Source organism: Solenopsis invicta, chromosome 8 (assembly GCF_016802725.1).
Source record: "Solenopsis invicta isolate M01_SB chromosome 8, UNIL_Sinv_3.0, whole genome shotgun sequence".
Taxonomy (NCBI): Eukaryota; Metazoa; Arthropoda; class Insecta; order Hymenoptera; family Formicidae; genus Solenopsis; species Solenopsis invicta.
Window position 1 is genome coordinate 22,942,853 of NC_052671.1, and position 25,004 is coordinate 22,967,856.

General features: G+C 41.8%; 2 protein-coding genes across 2 annotated transcripts; both read left to right on the forward strand.

The window, feature by feature from the left end:
* Positions 1–1,715: 1,715 nt before the first annotated feature.
* LOC120358580 lies at positions 1,716–11,145 on the forward strand. Its single transcript, XM_039453178.1, has 4 exons — positions 1,716–2,049; positions 2,488–3,496; positions 3,591–6,384; positions 10,771–11,145. The coding sequence occupies exons 1-4, from the start codon at positions 1,716–1,718 to the stop codon at positions 11,143–11,145; spliced, it is 4,512 nt and encodes a 1,503-aa protein (XP_039309112.1).
* A 306-nt stretch (positions 11,146–11,451) lies between these two features.
* LOC105207012 lies at positions 11,452–15,984 on the forward strand. Its single transcript, XM_011176460.3, has one exon. It carries the CDS (start codon positions 11,452–11,454, stop codon positions 15,982–15,984), a length of 4,533 nt encoding a protein of 1,510 aa, XP_011174762.3.
* Positions 15,985–25,004: the final 9,020 nt, after the last annotated feature.

Consider the following 25,004-nt stretch of genomic DNA (forward strand, 5'->3'; position numbering starts at 1 on the left):
TTTTTTTTCGTTAACTATGGCAAATATTAAAAAATTATAAAGGACTTTTCTGCTCAGTTTTACTTGATCTATCAATCCACGAAACCACGGGCGGTAGTTACCTGACATCCTGTATGGACCTATTTCATCTATTGATATAAATATTTATGTTTCTTAACAATACTATAAGGCACACAGTACCACGGAATCGCATGCCTTTTTTTAGACGTCTTAGAGTCAACATTTGAAGGATCTCTGCAGACGTCTATGCAAAGTCGATTTGCAGTCAACTTTGAAAGCTTGACTTGAATGAGTCGACTTACAGTCGATATACGGTTGTCGATATACAGTCGACGGTTGTACTTTTAGGGAATGTAGAAATTCAGCGGAAAATTTAGTTATGTCGCCCGACCTTAGTTTGCTAAATGCGGATGAATAATTATGGATGAATTAAATTAATATATTATTATACGCGAATAGTTTGCTTTGGTTCGTTATTGGCACTACTTTATTAAAAAATTATGATATTGATATATTTCCGGAATATTACTAGCATATGCAATGCAATCTTCCAGGCATATTGTTAATTTATGTTTCTGCAATGTCTCCGTAATATTGCATTGCAATCTGCAACATTGCAACATTGCTGCAATGTTGCTGGAATTTTCTATGCTGTATGAGACCTGTCTAAAACAATGCTCCAAATTAGTCATTTTGGAGCTTATTTCTGAAGCAACGCCCATCATCTCCCCACTGCTGCTTGTACCTTGACAGTCAAACCGCTGATCGCTCGGCTGGCGCTATGCCTCAAGAGCGTTCCTAAATATGCTTCCAGCATATTTTTCCTTAGATCCAATTATACCAACATTAATTTTGTTTTAAAGGAGACTTAAACATGTATTTGTCTTTATATTTCTCTTTCAATACATGAAGACAGTTGCATATTTAAGTCTTACTTAAAGTCAAAATAACGTTAGTGCAATCGGGCTTTAGGGACGCTCCTGAAGCATAGCAATAGTCGCGCGATTCGCGATTCGACTGTCGAGCTACGAGCGGCAGTGGAAAGACGATGGGCGTCGCTCCATGCTTCAAATATGCGAGTTTGTTTGAGACCTAACATGTTCGAACGTGCTTATTGTTACCGGATATCAATATTTTGCATTATTAACTGTTATTTTATTTTAATTGCAATGAGCGCAATAAACAGTGCTGTTTCCGTTTAAATCAAAAAAAGAAGGGATCAACGGTCGCTACGGTTACCTTCTACTCAAGGACCATAATATAAACATCTTAGATCATGCTCTTCGCGCCGAAAGCGACCCTCTCTCCTTTCTTTCTCTACCATTTCCACTAATTCACCTGCGAATTCTACGAAAAGGGGGGACCGGGGTTTTCCGGCGGTTGCCGCGCCTTTTCGCGAATGCTCAGATTCGTTTCTGACCGAGAGGCAATCATACTGTAGTAGCATAGTATAAATACATATTACTCAAGGAGATCAGAAGTGCTTTACTCCTTTCCATTCCTCTCGACGCGAGCCTTTACTAAGGCTGTACTAGCCAACATAGCGAATTAACACCAAAACCAGGAGAAATTCGCAAATCCAACATCAAATTGGTCCTTCGAGCCGGATCGTTGTCGAGAGAGGACTCGAGCCGATAACGTGCATTGCCTTACAGTCAAGCTAATTAGCCAACGTCTGATTGAGACGCAGAAGAGATCGCAGCACCAGAGGCGTGATGGCGAGTTACGAGGAGATTTTTGCGAAGCAAAGCAAATTAATAAATTCCATTGCCAACGCCATCACAAACTTCAAAAAGCTAGGTCAAACAAGGATGACCTACGCTGCCGCATCAAGCCGACTTGAACGAGTGAAGGAAGCATTCCGAGAAGTTCGAGACCACGACGCCAAGCTCCATGTCCTGGCCACTGAGGAGCAACGGAGCACCCACGCTTATTTCAAGGAGAAGCAGTTCGACAGCTGCGAGATTCAGATGGACGCTGCCCTCGATTATTTCACGGAGATGATCACGCCGATGACACACAATTCAACGATGGATCTCTCTCACGCAAGTAATGACATTCCGACCGCACCACGTCCGATTTCTCGCCTACCAAGGATCGACCTCCCCACGTTTGATGGTTCGAGCGCTGGGAGACACTTCGCGATCGGTTTAAATCCATGATTATTAATGATCCGAGTTTAACTAATGTCGAGCGATTGCATTACTTATGTTCGAGCGTTTCCGGATCCGCCGGGAATGCTTTAATCCACTTGACCGTAACCGATGCGAACTTTGAAGTAGCATGGCGCATCTTATCGGCGCGATATGAGAACAAACGTCGACTTGTAAATTCACATTTAGAATCACTCTGGGCGTTGCCCGCAGCCCCGCATGAATCCTCGAAAGATCTACAGACGTTACTCGACTCTGCGGATATGTCGATACATGCGTTGAAAAAGCCTTGGCTGTCCAGTAGATACATGGGATGATGTCCTTGTGTTCCTAGTGTCGCAACGTTTAGATAAGACAACACGAAAGGCATGGGAACTCAAATTAGAACAATCAAAAGAGCCTCCGTCGTATTCTGACCTTCACGTGTTTTTAGAATCACGGATTCGCGCCTTTGAAGTTCTTGCGCCAAGAAAAGCGAGCAGTGCCACCGATACTGCCGCGTCAAAGGCGAAAGCCGTGAAATCAATATCCTCGCATGCGACTTCAGTAAAATTTCAATGTTCCGTTTGCAAGGGAGATCATCCCTTGTATCAATGCTCACAATTTTGGTCTTATACTCCGGAGCGTCGATTCGAATTCATAAAAACAAACAAACGATGTTATAATTGCCTTGCCTCAAATCACACTCTTAAGGAATGTAAGAATCCGTACCGTTGTCGTGAGTGCCGACAAAAACATAATACGCTCCTTCATTTAGCGAAACCGGCGGAATCACCGTGCGAGGAAACGGCGAATGCGACAGAGCTTACCAAAATAAATACAGGCGACAGGACTGTTTCGCTTTCCATTGCAATGCCCGTTAGGACTAAACGAGCCGCTGTTCTAACAACCGCGCGTGTTCGCGTACATTCCCCGCACGGTCGGTTTGCAGTCGCGCGGGCATTAATCGATACAGGTTCGGTCGCTAACATAATATCCGAAAATCTAGCGCAACTCCTACGCCTTCCGAGAATGAAGGACCGCGTCAATGTCTCGGGCATCGGCAAAAGGAAATCCGCGGCGCATCATGCCGCAAATGTGATGATTAGTCCGGCAACGAGCATCGAGCCCGCGTACTCAATTAACGCAATTATTTTGCTATCATTGTCGGATTATGCTCCCGTTAAGGTGCCGTCGAGTGCGCCATTAACACACATTCAAAACCTTCCGCTGGCCGATACCGATTTCTTAAGTTCCGATCCCATCGAGATTGTCCTCGGTTCGGACATTTACGCAGCGATACTTCGGGACGGAATAAAGAGGGGAGCTCCCGACGAACCGATAGCCCAGAACACGTCGCTCGGGTGGATCCTGGCCGGACCGCCAGCGAGATCGAGTTCAATTAACACCGTTCACGTACATCAAGATTGTGGACGATCTAAACACCACGCTCCGCAGATTCTGGGAGATCGAAGACCTTCCGTCTGGCCACTTCCCTACTCCGGAAGAGCAGCAATGCGAACAACACTTCCTCTCTACGCACTACCGCGACAACGACGGCCGATATATTGTTCGTCTCCCATTCCGCGACGGTCCTCCACGCGACCTCGGAGATTCTAAACGCTCGGCGCTCGCGAGCCTGCACCGTCTTGAGCGACGATTCCAGCAGGATCCCTCAACCGCAAAAGAGTATTCCGCTTTCCTCGCGGAGTACGAGAATTTAAACCATATGGAAAAATTAACTCCTAACGACTTAACACAACGCGCTCCTCGGTATTATATTCCACATCATGCCGTAATTCGCGAAGACAGCGATACAACACGACTTCGAGTTGTGTTTAATGCCTCTTGTCGAACCGCGAACAATAAATCGTTAAATGATTCTCTTCTGATCGGCGCGAAGCTACAAACCGATTTACCCAACATAATTATGCAATGGCGGCAATATAAGTATGTGCTTGCAGCCGACATTGCAAAAATGTATAGACAGATTCGAGTCGATCCGCGCGATGCTGAATATCAGTGCATTCTGTGGCGGTCCTCCACCACAGCTCCCGTCGACACCTATCAACTTCTCACCGTCACTTACGGTACTGCTGCCGCTCCCTTCCTCGCAATTCGCGTGTTACAACAGCTGGCTCGCGACGAAGGAGCTCAATTTCCGCTTGCCGTGCCAGTAATCAATCATCAAACGTACGTCGACGATTGCACGTTTGGTGCCGACGAGATTAACCTCGCAAAAAACACACGGGATCAATTGATTTCATTGTTGTTAAAGGGTTGCTTTCGTTTACGTAAATGGGCGAGTAATTGCTCCGAGCTTCTCCGCGACCTTGATCCGTCAGATCATGGAATCGCTTGCGACAAAAGTTTGCAAGACGACGACACGATTAAAATACTCGGCATCGCGTGGAATCCGGACCGAGACGTGTTTACCTTCCAAGTGTCCACGACAATTTCCATAGCCACTACGAAAAGGGAAATCTTGTCCGTTGTTTCCAAGCTTTTCGACCCACTCGGCTGGGTCGCGCCAGTAATTATTACCGCAAAGATTTTCCTCCAACGATTATGGTCAATCAAATGTGATTGGGACAACGCTGTCCCTTCTGACCTCGCTACCGAATGGGAGAGATTCCAGACTCGATTACCATTGATAAAAAAGATCGTCATCCCGCGATGGACGCATCATCACCCGAGTTGCAGCAATATAGAGCTACACGGGTTCGCCGACGCATCAACAAAAGCTTATGCCGCCGCCTTGTATTTACGAGTCGTTTCGTCTGACGGAAAGATCACAACTTCGTTAATTATCGCGAAGTCGAAAGTGGCTCCACTCAAGGTTATTAGTGTGCCGCGTCTCGAGCTTTGCGCCACGCTCCTGTTATCGCAACTCGTGGTGTTCGCCCAATCGGCATTACATTTATTACAAGTTACTTGTCGATGTTGGACGGATTCAATGATCGTCTTAGCTTGGCTTAGCGACACCCCGTCGCGATGGAAAACGTTCGTCGCGAACCGGGTGTCCAAAATCCAACAATTACTTCCTGAAGTCAAATGGAGACACGTACCCACCCACAAAAATCCCGCAGATTGCGCGTCCCGTGGCATGGATCCCGGAAATCTCCAAAATTATTCTCTCTGGTGGACCGGTCCTGAATGGCTCCAAAATTCACACGAGAGCTGGCCAAACGGGCCGGCTCCAAATGCCGAAAGCCATGATGCCGAGCGTCGAGCGTCCATAACTGTGTGCGCAACTTGTCACCTCGAACCGTGGAATCTCGACTCGCGATTTTCGTCCTGGACAAGATTGCTGCGAGTCACCGCGTATATACTACGCTTTATCCATAACTCGAAACCCGCGCGCGGGGGACGCGGTGCTCTCCCCGACGCCGCATCATCACACGACTCGATTGCGCTACGCTCCGACGAGATTAACGCCGCGAGAGTGTTCTGGCTCAGATACATTCAAGCGAATTCGTTTCCTGACGAATTGTTGAGGCTTCGGAAGAATGAATCTGTGTCAAAATCGAGCCCATTAGCGCCGCTCGTACCATATCTTGATTCTGACGATCTCTTGCGAGTTCGAGGACGCCTAGAAAATTCAAATCTTTCCGGTGACGCCAAACATCCTATTATTCTGAAAGCCCACTCGCTCATAGACCTAATCATTAACGACATACATACGAAAGCATTCCATGCCGGTCCGCAATTGACTCTTGCGACTTTACGACAACAGTATTGGCTGCTTCGCGCGCGATCCACTGTTCGTTCTGTGCTCTACCGATGCGTCTCTTGCACACGCGAGAATGCGCGTGTTCCAGAGCAACTAATGGGCGAGTTACCCGATTTTCGCGTTAATAAAACATCGCGCCCCTTTATACACACGGGCGTCGACTACGCGGGGCCGTTGCTAGTTCGAACTTCCAAGGGTCGTGGGTACAAATCTCATAAAGCTTATATTGCAGTGTTCATTTGTATGACCACAAAAGCCCTGCATATCGAACTCGTGTCCGATTACTCTGCGGCTACCTTTTTAGCAGCGTATCAACGTTTTATAGCGCGCCGAGGAGCTCCAAGCTCCCTTTATTCAGATAACGGCACAACGTTCCACGGTGCTGATCGGGAACTAACCGCCTCCTTCCAAGCTACCACGCGGGATCCAAATTTTCAAAATTATATAGCTTGTGAAGGTGCAAAGTGGCATTTTCTTCCACCGTCAGCACCACATTTCGGTGGTCTTTGGGAAGCGGCGGTTAAAAGCATTAAATATCATATTAAGCGTTCAATCGGATCGCATACATTGACGTTCGAAGAACTAACGACATTGTTATGCCGAACTATTTTTAAATTCACGACCGCTTGCCGCTGCGTCCGATTCTATCGATGATTATGCTCCTATCACCCCCGGTCATTTCTTGATCGGTACGAGCCTGACCGCAAGTCCTGAGGCAAGCGTACTTGATCTCTCAGAGCAACGTTTGTCTCGCTGGCAATTAATACAAAAATTAAACGAAGAAATCTGGCGAGCATGGAGAAATAATTATCTTCATACTCTACAACAACGGCCGAAATGGCGTAGCGTACAGCAGTTAGCGAAGCAAGGACGATTAGTCCTGTTACGTGATCCTCTCGCGCCTCCGAGCAAGTGGAAACTTGGCCGCATTACACAGTGTCACCCGGGCCCTGATCATCTCATCCGAGTTGTTACGATAAAGACGGCAACTGCTGAATATAAGCGACCGATCACAAAAATCTGTTTCTTGCCTGTCGACATCAATTCTTACAATGAGCGCGACAACGCCACGGCGGGCGGTTTAGCACGATAAATAAACCTCGTGCCTGTATACGAGGTGTGTTCAAAAAGTATCGCGAATTTTGTGTTTTTTCAAAAATTATTTATTTATTCATGAATATCTATTTTGTCCCCTTCAAAGTAATCCCCATGAGATATTATACACTTGTGCCAACGGTTTTTCCAATCTTCGAAGCACTTCAAAAAATCATTTTTTTTTATCTTGTTCAGCTCCTCCTTCGATGCCGTCTTTATCTCGTCAAGCGTAGCGTAACGTCGTCCTTTCATGGGCCTCTTCAGTTTAGGGAACAAGAAAAAGTCACAGGGAGCCAGATCTGGGGAATACGGTGGCTGCGGCATCATTAGTGTGTTGTTTTTGGCCAAAAAGTCGCGCACAAGCAACGATGTGTGAGCAGGGGCGTTATCGTGGTGCAAAAGCCAATTTTTGTTCTTCCACAAATCCGGGCGTTTCTGGCGGATTGCTTCGCGCAAATTGCGCATAACTTGCAGGTAATATTCCTTATTGACCGTTCTACCCTGTGGCAAGAACTCATGATGCACCACGCCCCTGCAATCGAAGAAAACTGTCAGCAAAACTTTCACATTCGACCGAACTTGGCGCGCTTTTTTCGGTCTTGGTTCGTGCGGCAGCTTCCATTGAGATGATTGAGCTTTGGTTTCCACGTCATAACCATAAACCCACGATTCGTCACCAGTTATGACCCTCTGGAGCAAATTTGGGTCGTCGCGGACAGAGTCCAACATCTCATTAGCAATGTTCATGCGATGCTGTTTTTGGTCGCAATTGAGCAATTTTGGTACGAATTTCGCGGCGACCCGTCTCATGCCCAAATCATTGATAAAAATCGAATGGCACGAGCCAATCGTTATGTTTAGGTCCTCAGCAACTTCTCTAACGGTGATTCGACGATTGGCCAATACCATTTTCTCCACTTCATTAATTTTTTCGTCTGTTGTTGAAGTGCTCGGGCGTCCGGCACGCTCTTCGTCATTCACATCTTCTCGGCCTTCTGAGAACATTTTGTACCACCGATAAACGTTGCTTCAGTCCAGGGTAGCTTCTCCGTATGCCACAGTCAACATTCGGAATGCATCCGCGCACTTAATTTCGTTTTTCACACAAAATTTGATACAGGTTCTTTGATCCATTTTTTTGAATAGGTAAAAATCGAAGACGATCCAAAACACGTGCAAGCAAAGCAGCTGTCAACAATTAAGTGAACATTCAAAATGGCCGAGCTTGTCGGCATAAGTGAGAGACATGAGTACCAACATAACGCCACAAAAAGATCGAAATTCGAATATACGTAACCCGCGAAAATTCAAAATTCGGGATACTTTTTGAACACACCTCGTATATGTAAATATTAATCTCAGCTACTGTTCATTACATTGTTGTATTCCGCTTAGCTTTAAGACCGGTCGAATTTATCGAATGTCACACACATTCGAGGCGGGCGGTATGTTTCCGTTTAAATCAAAGAAAGAAGGGATCAACGATCGCTACGGTTACCTTCTACTCAAGGACCATAATATAAACATCTTAGATCATGCTCTTCGCGCCGAAAGCGACCCTCTCTCCTTTCTTTCTCTACCATTTCCACTAATTCACCTGCGAATTCTACGAAAAGGGGGGACCGGGGTTTTCCGGCGGTTGCCGCGTCTTTTCGCGAATGCTCAGATTCGTTTCTGACCGAGAGGCAATCACACTGTAGTAACATAGTATAAATACATATTACTCAAGGAGATCAGAAGTGCTTTACTCCTTTCCATTCCTCTCGACGCGAGCCTTTACTAAGGCTGTACTAGCCAATATAGCGAATTAACACCAAAACCAGGAGAAATTCGCAAATCCAACAAGTGCCGAATGGTATGCGCTCGTAAAATATAAAAGTGATAACACTACTAAGATAGTGCCACTGTGTAAAATTAAAGTAAAAGTGGGTAAAGGTTTACGAATACCATTCAAACCAAAATCATTGACAGATTTTGATAAAACGGCTTTTTATGTTGTAAACACTGCGCGCGGCAATAATGATGGGAAAGAGCATAGATGGTATGCTTTAATCGGTATGCTAAATCGGTTTACTTGTTGGTAAGTGATGTTATTATAAAATCTAACCTAAATCTAAAATCTCATAATCCAGAGATCACAGATTATATTTGGATCTTTTCACATGCCGCACACAAGCATAAGTGTCATATATGTTTTTGCTGAAGTGTGCTCGTATGTCTACCTCCGTGAAGTTGGAACCCGACTTTTACGAAATCAGATTTCAAAGTGTGTTTCTTGTAGGATTTTGTCTGTAGATGATTGTAATAAACATTATTTTGTTTGTAGTTAAAAAATAAATATGTTATCGGTTTTTAAAAAATAGTAAGAAATTATTTAATAGCTACAGCTCAAATGGTATCAGATTTCAATCTGAAATCGTTTGTAGTTGTTTGTAGTTCAAGAATTTTTGTTTATAGTTTAAAAATAAGAACGTTATCAATTTTTAAAAAACAGTTGGGAATTATTTTATAACTACAGTACAAATGGCATCCCACTTCTATATAAAATTGTTTGTAGTTGTTTGTAGTATCAAAATTTTTGTTTGTAGTTAAAAAATATATTTATAATTAACTTTTAAATAACAACTGGGTATTAAATTACAATAAAAAATATTACATCATATCGTCATTAAAAACCGTTTGTAGTTGTTTGTAGTGTAAGAGTTTTTGTTCGTAGTTGTTTGGGAACAGCGTAATACGCGAACGCGAGTCATGCGTTGCTACATGCACCCGCTACATGCGAGCGATCGATATCGATCCTTTATCACGCGAGGGCACCACCTTACGACGGTGTCCTGCGCAAGCCCCCTCTGGGCGTCCGGGAGCGCTTGAGCGGAAGCAGGCGTTTTTGCCTCTCAGATAGAGATTCGCGAGACTCCTAATCGTACGGCCATGACTGCCGGTTAATTAAATCTCTAATCTCATTTTTAAACTCACACGACCGTGTCTGTCGGTGTACCAAGTATCTCAGAGTACTTCCTTTAAAACTGTGCCTGTAGTGTCTAAGTGGCATTAAAGCAATTTGTGAACTTTAACGGTTTGTGTATTTCATTGCTCCGATTCTCACAGTCCAAAATCCTTCAATTACGCCACGATTAAGTGCGCACTCCTAACAAAAGATTTGGTCCTTCGAGCTGGATTTGTTGAGAATCGGATAGACTGTGGACCGCAATCCGATCACACTTGTGAATTATCGGCCCGTTTCACTGCGGCATAGAAAAGTTGGTGATCACGTGATCGCCGAGATTCGGCAACGTGATCGGCAGCCGTTCCGCTCACGCGTGCTCTGTGCATATGACTTTTGTGCATTGACCTTTGATAATTTACGCGTGCTAGAGGTGCAGTGTATCATATCCCGTGCGTACAAGCGACAAAACAGTACACAGGCGTGATCTAATGCTCTGTGAATCACGTGACTCCCTAGAACGGCGCGTGAACCGCGCTGCGTGCTACACACGTGATTAACGATTTCTATCGTCTACGCGTGTAGACAGTGCACCGCACGCAGGCTTTGGGTCGGTGCGTTGCACCTGACTTTGTGCATATTGGCAATCAACGCTTTATGCAAGCTCGATCAAGCGCTCTGCTTATCACGTGACTTTCAAATTTCGGAGCGTGAGCAGTGCCGCGCGTCGGAAAACGCCGCGTGGCGCGCACGTGATCAGCGAGTTCGGCAGGCGTGCTACAGCGTTTACTCCAGGAGTACCAGGGCCGAGTGGATCGACACGGGTCCCCGTGTCAGACATATTGTCTTGCTCGTATTTGCGCAAGCATTATGGAGCGGCTATTAGCAGAACAAGAAGACGTTCTCTATCAGATTGCGAGAACGGTCGACAACTTCAAGAAGTTGGGGCAAGGCAATTTTACTACATCCGTCACGCGGAACCGGATGTCCATTTTGGAGAAGCAGTGGACTCAGTGCCAAAAGCTACTGCGCACCTCAAGGCGGCAGTCAAGCCAGCGGAGCGAGATGAATGGCCGTATTTCAGTGAGGAGCAATTTCGGAAGGCGACAGAGGACTACTACGAAGCGTCTGACTATCTGAGCGAAGTATTAGAGAGGTTGACGAGACCTACCGCTCATGTAACCGCAAGTAGTACTTTAGATTTAAGCTCGGGCCAAGCTCAATCCCGTTGCCGCGAATAGAGCTTCCTAAGTTTTCCGGTCAGTATACGGAGTGGGTCAATTTTCGGGATATTTTTGAGTCGATTGTGATAAAAAATGAAGGCCTCACAAACGTGCAGCGTCTGCATTATTTAAAGTCGAGTCTGACTGGCGAGGCTCGCATTGTTATTAAAAATATTTCCGTTACCGACGCGAATTATGAGCTAGCATGGGGAGCCGTGAAAGAACGGTACGAAAATACCCGCGCGATTGTTTCTTCTTATCTGAATACTATCCTAGAAGCTACTCCGATGAAGGCTGATTCCGTCTCCGAATTGAAACGCGTGCATGATAGTATTAATTGATGCGGTCCTTGCGTTACGTAGTCTCGAGAGAAATTGCGTCGATGATTTCGTGGTTGCCATCCTGTCCAGGAAACTTGATGTGAATACCCGCACTGAGTGGGAAATCAGCTTGGGCAATAAACGAGAGCCAGCTTCCTTTAACGAACTGAGCACATTTCTTGTTGGCAGAATGCTGGCTCTGAATGCAGCGGGAGATACTCGCAGTTCAAATAATAGTAAAACAAATCGCTCAGCAGCCACCAAGTCGTTGACGGCTGCCATCTCTAATGTTAAATGTTTATACTGTGCGGGCTCGCACCTTTTGTTTCAATGCGCTCAGTTTAAATCCTTATCCACGGAGCAGAGAAAGAATGTTGCGCGGCAGCACCGTTGCTGCTATAATTGTTTGACCAAAGGCCATTATCCGCGCGACTGTAAATCGCGGGGCCGCTGTGCACGTTGCCAACGCAAACATCATACGCTTCTGCATGACGACGATATCAGCGGGGGACAAACGACAATGGGTGCTCCTGCTATAGCGAGCACATCCAGTGTAAACACAGTAAATGACGCTCCCTCTAAATCAAGTCTTTCAGCAAGGGTAACAACTCCTTCACGTTCCCTCCTGGTCAAGGGTACTGTACTACTCGCAACTGCACGAATCTTTGTACGTACTGATGGAGCTCGTTGTATAAACCTTCGAGGCATGATTGATACGGGCGCTGAGGCTACATTTATCACTGAAAGGGCTGTTCAAGCCTTAAAAGCAAAGCGTATTAAAGTATATTACACTGTCACTGGCATGGGTGATCTACAGGCTGGGGTCGTTACTCATGCAGTTAAGCTCCATTTAAGTGCGGGTATACAGTCGAGTACTACAGTTACAGTGATCGCGTTTATCCTCCCTGTACTTACTTCTTATGCTCCAAGAAGTCCTGTTGATTTACTTGCGCATCCTCATTTGCAGAATTTAAAATTTGCGGATTCTGATCCATTCAGTGATGAACCTATCGATTTACTGATAGGACTTGACTATTATAAGGCCGTAACAATGGATGGATCCCGCCGAGGACCGAGCTCTGATCTCATGGCGAAACCTACTATCTTTGGCTGGGTTGTCTTCGGCCCGTGCAACGACACTTCTGAAGGAAACCCTCAGTCGGTGTCCTCGTTACGCTGCTCTATTTCTCCTGGAACGGATGCGCTGATGAGGCAGTTTTGGGAGATAGAGGAAGTCTCGGTTTCTAATCCCCTCACTGAAGAGGAAGTCGAGTGCGAAAGGCACTTCGCATCTACACATTCTCGTTTGCCAAGCGGACGCTATCAGGTTCGCTTACCTTTTCGGACCGATTACTTGAATAAGGTCGATCGCTCCTTTCACGTCGCTTCTGGTGCCTTTGATAGGTTAGAGCGACGTCTAGCTCGCGATAGCGCATTGTCTGCCAGCTATCGTGGCTTTCTTTCTGAGTATGAGCAAATGGGTCACATGACCCGTGTAAACCCGAACGAGGTCATTAATAATAATTCGTTATATCTGCCTCACCATCCAGTGGTGAAGGCGAGTAGCAGTACTTCCCCTGTACGGATTGTATTCAACGCCTCGAGTCCCATGGACAACGGGTATTCATTAAATGATCTGTTGCTTACTGGACCTAAGTTGCAGTCAGATCTTTGCTCTATCATTATGCGCTGGCGAACTCATCTCTTCGTTTTCGTCGCTGACGTCGCAAAGATGTTTAGACAAATTATGATTCATCCGTTAGATACTGTCTTTCAGAGGATATTGTGGCGTCCTAGTTCAGGCCAGCCGATCCATCATTACCGTTTAATCACCGTCACGTACGGTACCGCCTCGGCGCCTTATTTATCCATGCGCGTCCTGCGACAATTATGCGAGGACGAGGGATCTGCATTCCCGCTGGCTGTGTCTATACTCAATAATTCCATCTATGTAGATGACGTGTTGTTTGGGGCAGACAGTGTGTCCGCCATACAATCCACACGTCAGCAGTTGAATGCCTTGTTATTGAAAGGAGGTTTTCACCTTCGTAAATGGACGTCAAACTATGACGAATTGTTGTCGGAGATACCAGTGTCGGATCGACTGGAGGACAATAGTGTCGAATTTGACGAGGACTCCTCCTTCAAGGTTTTAGGAATTTCGTGGAGTCCTATACTTGATCGATTCCATTTCAGGATACAAATTCCGGAGTTTCCGGTGATCTCGAAACGTAGCGTGCTATCCGCCATTTCGCGATTCTTTGATCCACTGGGTTGGATTGCCCCTGTGGTAATCACCGCTAAAATTTTCATGCAGGAACTATGGCTGCGTAAGGTTGATTGGGATAGCCCGCTCTCGAGTGATCTAGAGGAACGATGGACTGAGTATTCTCACAGTCTGACAGATCTCAAAGAGATTTCGATCCCAAGGTGGACGAATCAAAGCAACTCCGATCTGGGTATCGAGTTGCATGGATTTGCGGATGCTTCAACACGGGCCTATGCGGCCGTTGTATACATTCGCATTATTCACACTCGAAGCAGCTTTGGAGTAACACTCTTAGCCTGTAAATCTAAGGTCGCTCCTATTAAAACAATTAGCGTTCCCAGGTTAGAGCTGTGTGCAGCTACCTTACTAGCTCGTTTTCTTAAAAATATTGTTAGTACTTTAAGGTTAAGTTCAGTACCAGTATACTGCTGGTCAGATTCCATGATCACACTTGCTTGGATTAAGCAGCACCCCAATACCTGGAAGACTTTCATATCCAATAGGGTATCAGAAATCCAGACAAGCTTGCCGCAAGCTCAGTGGCTATTTGTCGGGTCTAAAGAAAATTCCGCAGACTGTGCGTCGCGCGGCATCAGCGTTCAGGAGTTGAAGTCGCACTCGTTGTGGTGGAGTGGGCCTCAATGGCTGCAGTCACCCTCGACTGTGTGGTCGGAACAGCCCTCCTCCCTTCGATCGGACGGAAACATGGAACGACGTAGCGTTCCAGTTTATTTAGCTCAGCGGGGCGCGGCAGGGTGGGATCTTTCCGAGCAAGTTTCCAGTTGGCCTAAGTTGTTGCGGATCACGGCCTATTGCCTATTGTTCGTTCATAAGGTTCGACAGCGCCTTAGAAGGGCGGATAATGATCAATTAGGTACGTTATATGTGTTGAGTGACGCTATCAGACAGGCTCGTAGTTTTTGGATTGCGTACGTACAAAAGATTAACTTTTCGAATGAGATCCAGACAATAAAACGTGGTGAGGGCCCGTCTAAATCTAGTCCCTTGAAAAATCTAAACCCGTTTTTGGACACGAAGGATAACCTTCGTGTCGGGGGACGTCTCTGCCGGGCGTCCCTCTCTTACGATGAGAGACATCCAATCATACTACCGAGGCATCGCATATCGGAGCTGATTGTTGCGCAGGCACACGATCGAACGCTTCACGGTGGGACACAGTTGACGTTAGGAGTTTTACGCCAACAGTACTGGATTCTAAATGCTAGAAACCTTGTAAAACATTACATTCACAGGTGTGTTGTTTGTATCCGCCACAGAGCTATTCCGATATTGCAGCAAATGGGTGATCTGCCGGACGTTCGAATAAACCCTTCTAGTCCGTTTCAACATACCGGCGTAGACTATGCCGGTCCTTTTCATGTCCTTCCGATAGTAGGACGTGGCCAGCGGACAGACAAGGCTTATGTGGTTGTGTTCGTTTGTTTGGCCACTAGGGCCATACACTTGGAACTGGCCAATGATTATACCAGCGATGGGTTTTTGGCCGCATTTAGAAGATTCACCTCTCGTAGGGGTCTTCCGGTCTCATTATTCAGTGATAATGGGACCAATTTTCAGGGTGCCGAAAAGGAATTGCGCAATGCGTTCAGAGCTCTGTCGCGTGATCCTGATCTCGTCGCGTATTTAGCCTCCGACGGCATCACTTGGAGATTTATACCGCCCTCCGCCCCACATTTTGGAGAAATGTGGGAAGCGGGCGTAAAGTCCGTTAAGCACCATTTACGGCGTGTAATTGGTGCTCACACACTTTCAAATGAGGAGTTCACTACATTACTAACTCAAGTGGAGTCATGTCTAAATTCTAGACCTATAGCTCCCTTGTCCGATGATCCCTCCGATCTCTCACCTTTGATTCCTGCCCATTTCTTAATAGGTACCTCGCTGATTGCGACGCCTGAGGAGTCCGTATTGGATTTGAGGGAAACGCGACTCAATCGTTGGCAGCGTGTACAGCGGATGCACGAGCAGTTTTGGCGGATATGGTCGCGAGATTATCTCCACACGTTACAGCAGCGCTATAAGTGGCGTCAGAAATCGACTAGTTTGAAAGTCGATGATCTAGTATTAGTTCAAAACCCGTTGCTACCGCCGACGAAATGGGAGCTTGGGAGAGTAGTAAAAATCTATCCTGACCCTCAAGGTCTCATTAGGGTAGTGGATGTAAGGACGCTTTCGAACACAAGAAGGCGTGCCGTAAACCGGCTATGCAAGCTTCCTATCGAAATTAATGCGGGGTTGCCGCAGTAGAGCTCCCATGGCGGGCGGCGATAGCATCTCAATTTGTTTATCCCATGCGTTGTAACTAATCTTTATATTCACAGTTCATTGCGTCGTTATTAATTTGTATTATTGTTTAGCTTTATCAACTAATATTACTACACTAAGTTCTATTAGGCGTAATGCTTGGTCTCCCGGGTACATCATCGTTTCGTACTATCAGTACGAGGCGAGCGGCATGTTTGGGAACAGCGTAATACGCGAACGCGAGTCACCCGCTACATGCGAGCGATCGATATCGATCCTTTATCACGCGAGGGCACCACCTTACGACGGTGTCCTGCGCAAGCCCCCTCTGGACGTCCGGGAGCGCTCGAGCGGAAGCAGGCGTTTTTGCCTCTCAGATAGAGATTCGCAAGACTCCTAATCGTACGGCCATGACTGCCGGTTAATTAAATCTCTAATCTCATTTTTAAACTCACACGACCGTGTCTGTCGGTGTACCAAGTATCTCAGAGTACTTCCTTTAAAACTGTGCCTGTAGTGTCTAAGTGGCATTAAAGCAATTTGTGAACTTTAACGGTTTGTGTATTTCATTGCTCCGATTCTCACAGTCCAAAATCCTTCAATTACGCGACGATTAAGTGCGCACTCCTAACAGTAGTTGATTATTGTAGTTCAAGAATTTTTGTTTGCAGTTGAAAAATAAATATATTATCGGTTTTTAAAAAATAATAAAAATTTATTTAATAGCTACAGCTCAAATGGCATCAGACTTCAATCTAATATCGTTTGTAGTTGTTTGTAGTTCAAGAATTTTGTTTATAATTTAAAAATAAGTATATTATTAATTTTTAAAAAACATTTAAGGATTAATTTTTAAATGCAGCACAAATGTCATCACAATTTCTGTTTTTAAGCATGCTTACTTTTAACCTACAAAAAAATTCTTGAATTGCAAACAATTTCTACAAACAATTTTATATAAAAGTATAATACCATTTGAACTATTGTTATATAATAATTTATAACTGATTTTAAAAATCGAAAACATACTTATTTTTAAACTATAAACAAAAATTCTTAAACTACAAACAACTACAAACGATTTCAGATTAAAATTTGATACCATTTGAGCTGTAGCTATTAAATAATTTCTTACTGTTTTTTAAAAACCGATAACATACTTATTTTTCAACTGCAAACAAAAATTCTTGAACTACAATCAACTACAAACAAAAACTCTTTCACTACAAACAACTACAAACGATTTTTAATGACAATATGATGTAATTTTTTTTTATTGTAATTTAATACCCAGCTGTTATTTAATAGTCAATTACAAACATATTTTTTAACTACAAACAAAAATTTTGATACTACAAACAACTACAAACAACTTTATGTAGAAGTGTGATGCCATTTGTGCTGTAGTTATAAAATAATTCCCAATTGTTTTATAAAACTTGATAATGTTCTTATTTTTAAACTATAAAAAAAAATAATTCTTGAACTACAAACAACTACAAACGATTTCAGATTAAAATCTGATGCCATTTGAGCTGTAGCTATTAAATAAGTTCTTACTGTTTTTTTAAAAACCGATAACATATTTATTTTTCAACTGCAAACAAAAATTTTTAAACTACAATCAACTACGAACAAAAACTCTTATACTACAAACAACTACAAATGATTTCGGAATGAAAATTGATTCCATTTGAACTGTAGCTATTAAATAATTTTTTACTGTTTCTTAAAAACCAATAACATACTTATTTTTCAACTGCAAACAAGAATTCATGAATTACAATCAACTACAAACAAAAACTTTTACACTACAAACAATTACAAACGATTTTTAATGACGATATGATGTAATTTTTTTTTATTGTAATTTAATACCCAGCTGTTATTTAATAGTCAATTACAAACATATTTTTTAACTACAAACAAAAATTTGATACTACAAACAACTACAAACAATTTTATATAGAAGTGGGATGCCATTTGTGCTGTAGTTATAAAATAATTCCCAACTGTTTTTTAAAAATTGATAACGTTCTTATTTTTAAACTATAAACAAAAATTCTTGAACTACAAACAACTACAAACGATTTCAGATTGAAATCTGATGCCATTTGAGCTGTAGCTATTAAATAATTTCTTACTGTTTTTTTTTTAACCGATAGCATATTTATTTTTCAACTGCAAACAAAATAATGTTTACTACAATCATCTATAGACAAAATTATACAAAAAACACACTTTGAAATCTGATTTCGTAAAAGTCGGGTGTCAACTTCACGGAGGTCGTATGTCTGTCTTTTTTTGCAATGTAAAGCTAGCGGAATTCTATAACTCTTAACGATAGTGTTGGTATCGTTACATTATCATTGCCTGGTTTTATTTTACCATATACAATATCAGCGCAACGATAATATAACGATACCAATATTGTCATTAAGAGTTACAGAATTTCGGTGCTGACGTTGCTGATAACAGAGTTGCCATGAGTTCACACGTATGTACATGGCACGTATGCTTGTGTATGGCATGCCACAGGATCCGTAATCTGAGATCCTTGTCATAATATAACTTATAATCTAAAAATGATTATACAAAGACATGCATGTAAGAAATTATAAAAAAGTTAATTAACAATTTTTTAATTAATTTTTGTTTTACAGATTCTCGAGAGGCATTAGAACATGCCATGAATGTGAAGAGAATTAGTTGGCCTAACATGTATTCATATGATGAACCATCAGAATCAAACACAACTGATGATGCGTTAGAGCGAGCAAGCCCATGTAATTTTATTATTGCTAATAATCGTAATTCCATTGTAAGTACAATACATGTAATGAAATTTTCGTAAATATTTGACAGTTTAACTGTATGGTAATTTGTTATTGAAATTTAATTGTGTAAATATCTTTCTTCTTTAGAGAAATAAAAAAAAATCAAAGACAGATGCTACTAATGCAATCCATGCAAAATTACTGTCTTCTAGGAGTTTGAGTACATCACCAAGATTAGGTAAGTTAATCTTTTTAAAATTAAACTAAAAGTTAGTAGCTTCTAAAATTATTTTAACTTAAATTAAATGTTTATCGTATGTTTTCGTATTATTTATATTAAATTAGAAATCTATAAATTTTTAAAGTTAGATTATTCAAAACAATTTAAATTTGGATCATCAAATAAATTAAATATTTTATTTGTATATAAATAATGTATATGAAATAACAAAGAAATATTTTCACGTAGGAATGTATTTTTTACATAATTTTTCTCTTTTACATCGATACATTTTTAATCTAAATCATGGAAAAATTTATTATAAAAAAAGTTAAAGTTTAAAAACAATTTTTTTAAACAGTTAAAAAAATGAAATTTTATAGTTCTTTATTTATTTTATCTTTGTTGTTTAGGCCCTGCGCATAATAGAGGAATATTTAATATTAAGAATAGGGATTAAAATTAGTCAGTGTCATAAACTTATAATCGACTAATTTTAGATTGCTGACGCAATTCTATGTTAGTATTTTAATATTGTATTCTGCATTCATTTCTGACTTAAGTAGTGTAGAATTTTCTCGAGCCAAAAAGATACTCCTTATTTTTACATGAATGTAAGAATAAAATTTGTAATTCTCTCTTATGTTCATGAGATGTATTTAGCTATAGTTACGCTCAATTCATAAAATTTAAGAACTTTATTGAATAGTGCTTCATCAAATAAATATATCGTTACTGAATCCAAAATTATATATGTAATAAATATATTTTGACTTGGAATCAATTATAGAATTCTCCGAAATTCAGAAGATTCAAATTTTATGGTGTTTCACAAAATAGTTTGCTATCTATACAAAATAGGTTGCTATTACTTAAAACTTAAATAATTCATATTTATAAGAAACAGTTTTGAAAAGTTTTGACTATATTTATTGAAAAAGGGACTAGAGAATATTTTTATTGATTAAGGAATACAAATGCAAGCACAATAAATGGATATAATTGTAGTAATATGATATACACGAGGACATGAATGCTTACCCATCTGGAGTTACCTGCGTTTCAAGTTTTCTATAGTTCACGTAACATATTCTATATGGAAATCGGAACGCTTTAAACCTCAAATGGGTAGGCATTCCTGTACCCATGTGTATCATATTACTACAATTACATCCATTTATTGTACTTGCATTTATATTCCTTAATCAACAAAAATATTCTCTAGTCACTTTTTCCTTTTCATATGAAAAAGAGTGATTAAACATAAATATGTGAAATGACACTTAAATTCACAAAACATTATAGCTCACATTCTCAACTCACTTTTATCGATAAATGCACTTTTAACATGTGGTTTATATACAGTGTCAAAAATTATCAGTAAAATTTAATGTAATGTAACAGATATTTCAAACAGGTACATTAAAAAATATTAAACATTGTCAATACTTTTCAAAGCTTTTCAAAAGCTTTTTCTTGTAAATGTAAATTATTTAAGTTTTAAGTAATAGCACTTAGATATAGCAAACTACTCTGTATAAAACACAATAAAATTTGAATCTTCTGAATTTCGGAGAGTTTTATAATTGGTTCCAAGTCAAAATATTTTTCTTATACAAATATGTGTAATTTTGGATTCAGTAACAATATATTTATTTGATGAAACACTATTCAATAAAGATCTTGAATTTTATGAATCAGGTGGAATAGACAAGTTATCATCTAATTATTTATATAACTAAATAAATAAGTGATATAAAATAAAGGATATAAAATTCTAACAAGGAACGTTTGGCAACCCGAAAATTCAAAAAATTCTGAAATTTGGTGTACACATAGAGGAGTTCATCCGTAACACAAAAATATTTTTTGTTGGTGCCCAATTTCAGTTTAAGGGGGTGAAACATCCCTTTGAAAGATCGGATTTTTTCTTTCCAAGCAAATATCGTCGAAACTATAAGAGATAGAGAAAAATGTTCTGAATAAAAGTTGAATGGCTGCAAGAGTACTTTATAACAGTGATAAAGAAAAATTTTTTTTTATTTTTTTTAATACTTTTCCCCACCACCTACCTATTTTTTTTAAAAATTTTCATTTTTTTTATAAGCAAAATAAAGCTTATTTTATTACGAATTCAACGGTATATGACAAAGCTATGTTGCAACATTTCCATTTTTTTAAAATAATTAAAAACCACTCCATAATGCATGGTACGCGCACCCGTCCGTGCACTATGAAAGTGTTCCCCTTCGATTTTGACGAGTCTTTAATACGTTGTCGTACAGATCAAAATAAGGGACACGTATTTTTTTATACGTGCCCACTTTCACTTTTAGGGGTGAAACACCCCTTTGAAAAAATCGGTTTTGTTTTTTCGAAGCGTGTATCGTCGAAACTGTAAGAGATAGAGAAAAATGTTCTGAATAAAAGTTGAATGGTTCGAAGAGTACTTTACAACAATAATTTAAAATAATTTTTTTTTTGTTTTTGTGAGATATTTAATTATTATTAACATACATTTCACATAGCTTTCAATTATTTGAGCACGACAATATTACATGTATACTCACGATGACATAAAAGATGAAACTAATTAAAAGAAATCATTGATGCATAACGATAGCAACTTACATTACTTCAATGCTATTTTATTACACTGTTATGTATACCGCACCATAAAAAAAGATGAAACTCTATTTTTTAACGTTAAAATATATATATAATAATTACATACAATTAGGCATGATTTATATATATAATTTTACGTATTTTTATATAACCATACATAATTGTTTACAGTGATATATGTACAGATAGATATACAATATTTCTCTTCAGCTTGACAAAAGATTGTCAAGAAGGAGTCTTGGTTTACAATATTACTCTAAAATTCATGCATCCATTCACACAATTCTACGCGCTTGCTACCTATTCTTCATCTTCCTATTCTCTACCTATATACATCTCTACACACTTTATAAATATTTTACCTTTTACATTTTTAACAATTATATAATGATTACAGAAAGTTGTGTGCAATTATTATATATAACTATCACATAGTTTTTATATATATTTACATATATTTACATGAAAATTACGGATTATATGTGCTACAGTAATGATAGTCTTCGTAAAAATGTTTGAAACAAAAATATTCGCCACACCATGCACAACACATAAATGCGGCCTTTCCACAGATACTACATTTTGGCACATGCTTTTCAGTTTTAAAATAACAATATTCTACAGGATTTTGAAAGTGGTCGGGACGCGTTTCTACATATCCGCTTTTAAACCACGAATATTTAAAAAGGTTTTTAAATCTAGGTGAAGATAGTTGATTGTGAGTTAATGATTGTAATTTAATTATTTCATTACGGGAGTGCAAATTAATATCTTCCTCTTGAAGAATGACATTATCTGAAAATGTTCGCACAAAATTTTTCCAAATTCGGAATCCAAAGACATCTAGAGGCTGAATGATACCCGTCGTCTTCTTTGGAATGGTTAAAAATGTAACTTCTTTACCTTGTGGTACATGTTGCTCTAGCTGGCTCGGGCAGTGTCCCGTCCATGAGTCAAGTAGAAGCATACTTTTACTGCCAGTATTCGGTAGATATACTTCGGTGAACCAAGTTTTGAAATGTTCTGCAGTGAGTTTTCCTGATTTTGAAGCCTGGATGTATATGTTAACTGGACGAAATAGAGTTTCTTCCACCCTCGGTCCAAATGTTCCTGTAGACTCCTTCAAAACGATGTACAGTGGTGAAAGAAGATTTCCACTTGCCGAAATAAGAGGCATTATAGTATAACTATGTGTTGTTGAAGATATGCTTTGAACTGCTGCCTCAATTATTTTCACTCCTGATTTCGCTAATGTTCGTCCAGAATGTATTTCAAGGTTGAAGCCACTCTCGTCTGCATTATAAACTTCTTCTAGTCCTATAGCTGGGATCTTGGACTTTACATTTGAAACAAATTCTTTTGCGACATTTTGTATATTTTCTTGATCTTTAAATGTAAATTGCGTTCGGAATGCGGTTATTTTTCGAGAAACAATTCCGTGTACTTTTTTAAACTTCCAAATCCACCATTTACTTGCCCTGAATTCGGGTAGATCCACTTGATCTTTTGCCTCCAAGGCCCATAATCTTAAATTCATATCATGAATGATTGATTTTCTATCACAAGCTTCTTGAAACTTGTGCAGTACATATTCCGCAATAAATGCAAATTTATCTGCATTTGTTCCACCTTTTTCTAAACTTGTCTCCCACCTGTATAGTTGATGATAAGATTTAACCTTGCGGAATTTGTGTTGTACTGCACTTAAAGTTCTGTAACGATGCACCTCCGCATCGTTCCCCCTGGGGCCACGAACCGCTCCCCTGTCCGGCCGAACACCCGCCGGACAGACGAACAGGCGCTACGCGCCGATAATCGCCTCACACGCGCGCACGAACGGTCCGACAAGCACGCCGTTAAACGCCCGAAGTCCGCGCGCACGCGCACGGATTCGCATGCTCCTGGCGTTGGAGCGACAGAGAGGCGTACGCTCAAGCGAGAGCGCGATACCGGACCGATCTCGGAGCAGCGGGGATGCTGTATTCCGAGAAGAACCGAACTCCACTCGAACATCCCCGACTCTCCGAGATCGGGGTATAAAAGGCGTACGATCCCGCAGAGAGATCGACTCTCCTCCGGTCCAGCCTCCGAGCCAGACCCAGGAAATCCGCGTGGTAGAGCGAGCTCTGTCACCGCCGAGAGATCTCGGCGATTTCCGATCCCGCTTTCCCGGCACCTAGGGAATCCGAGTGGTAGAGCGAGCTCTGCCACCGTTGAGAGATCTCAACGATTCCCTCAACCCATCTCCGTCCAAGAGTCCACGGTAACGACTGCCGCCAAGGGGGTAGAGATATCTCTGCCTCCATCGAGAGCTCTCGAGGCAGCCGACACCGACTCACGTCGGGGATTCCCTACTAAGGGAATCCCGCCGCGCACCTGTCGCGAATTCGCGGAACACCGACGCGGCTTCTAGCGTAGGGCGTCCCGGCCCGCGCGCGCCGACAAGGCCGGCGACGACATAAACATCGTGGAATCCTCGCGACGATACCAAACCAAGCGTGAGCGAGACCGCGCTATCGTGCGCTCTCTCGCACCGGCCGCGAGCCGAGTGCGAGCGACCGAACGCATGTAAATAGATCCCCGACCTGTAAATACCGCGTCTTCTTATTGTAATACCGCGTCTTCTTATTGTAAATCCGCGTCACCGTACCGTCGCGGATACACCGCGTGCATCCGCGAACTACGGGCACATATTGTCAGATCGTAAATAAAGTCATTTCTCATTAAACGCACGTCCGATCTCGGAATTGATTAACCCGGCAACCTTCCTTCGAGCCCTGGCTTCCCTGAGCTCGTCCGCGCTCGGACAAAACACAGGTTGTTACAGTTCTACAGGCCTTTTTTCCACTTTTCCAAAACCTAACCTAACCTAGTTTTCGGTATGCGAACGCGGAATTTGAGTAAACACGCAAATACGAGTTGTTGTTGAAACCGTGTCTTAAGCTGAGATACAATGCCACGAACAAAAGTCGTGGCCACATATGAAATTTATAGAATGCGAGAAACTGAAGGGACGAACGTTCGCGTGATATTAAATAGAATTATCGGATATATTTCTTACGATCTTTAACATACCGCTCGCCTCGAAACCATCGTTTCGAAAGATATGCCTGTAACGCTGGTGGTTTTCGTGCGGTTCTGGTAGGTGTCAGGATACGGTTGCGGATAAGCTCGCCGGATTGGTCGGGTTCGGTGTAATAATCGCACTCGGTATTCAGTTCACAAAAATACTAGATCTTTATTTGGATGTGATATTTACATGTAGTCTCATAGCTGATTGCGTCTAACGCCTCGTGACAAATGGACCCAGCCTTAGCGGGGACGCGATTGGCTCGCGGTGGTCGCGGCGACCAATTGTCGCTGCGCTGTCGGAATGGCGAGCGGTGGTAACGATGAGC

What these genes read in the sequence shown, in the direction of transcription:
- LOC120358580 (XM_039453178.1), top strand. Translation starts at nt 1,716, where the DNA reads ATGGCGAGTTACGAGGAGATTTTTGCGAAGCAAAGCAAATTAATAAAT. An exon ending in GATGGATCTCTCTCACGCAA is followed by an intron (nt 2,050 to 2,487) that starts GTAATGACATTC and finishes TTGTGTTCCTAG; the next exon opens with TGTCGCAACGTTTAGATAAG. An exon ending in GTGGTCTTTGGGAAGCGGCG is followed by an intron (nt 6,385 to 10,770) that starts GTTAAAAGCATT and finishes TATTTGCGCAAG; the next exon opens with CATTATGGAGCGGCTATTAG.
- LOC105207012 (XM_011176460.3), top strand. Translation starts at nt 11,452, where the DNA reads ATGATAGTATTAATTGATGCGGTCCTTGCGTTACGTAGTCTCGAGAGA.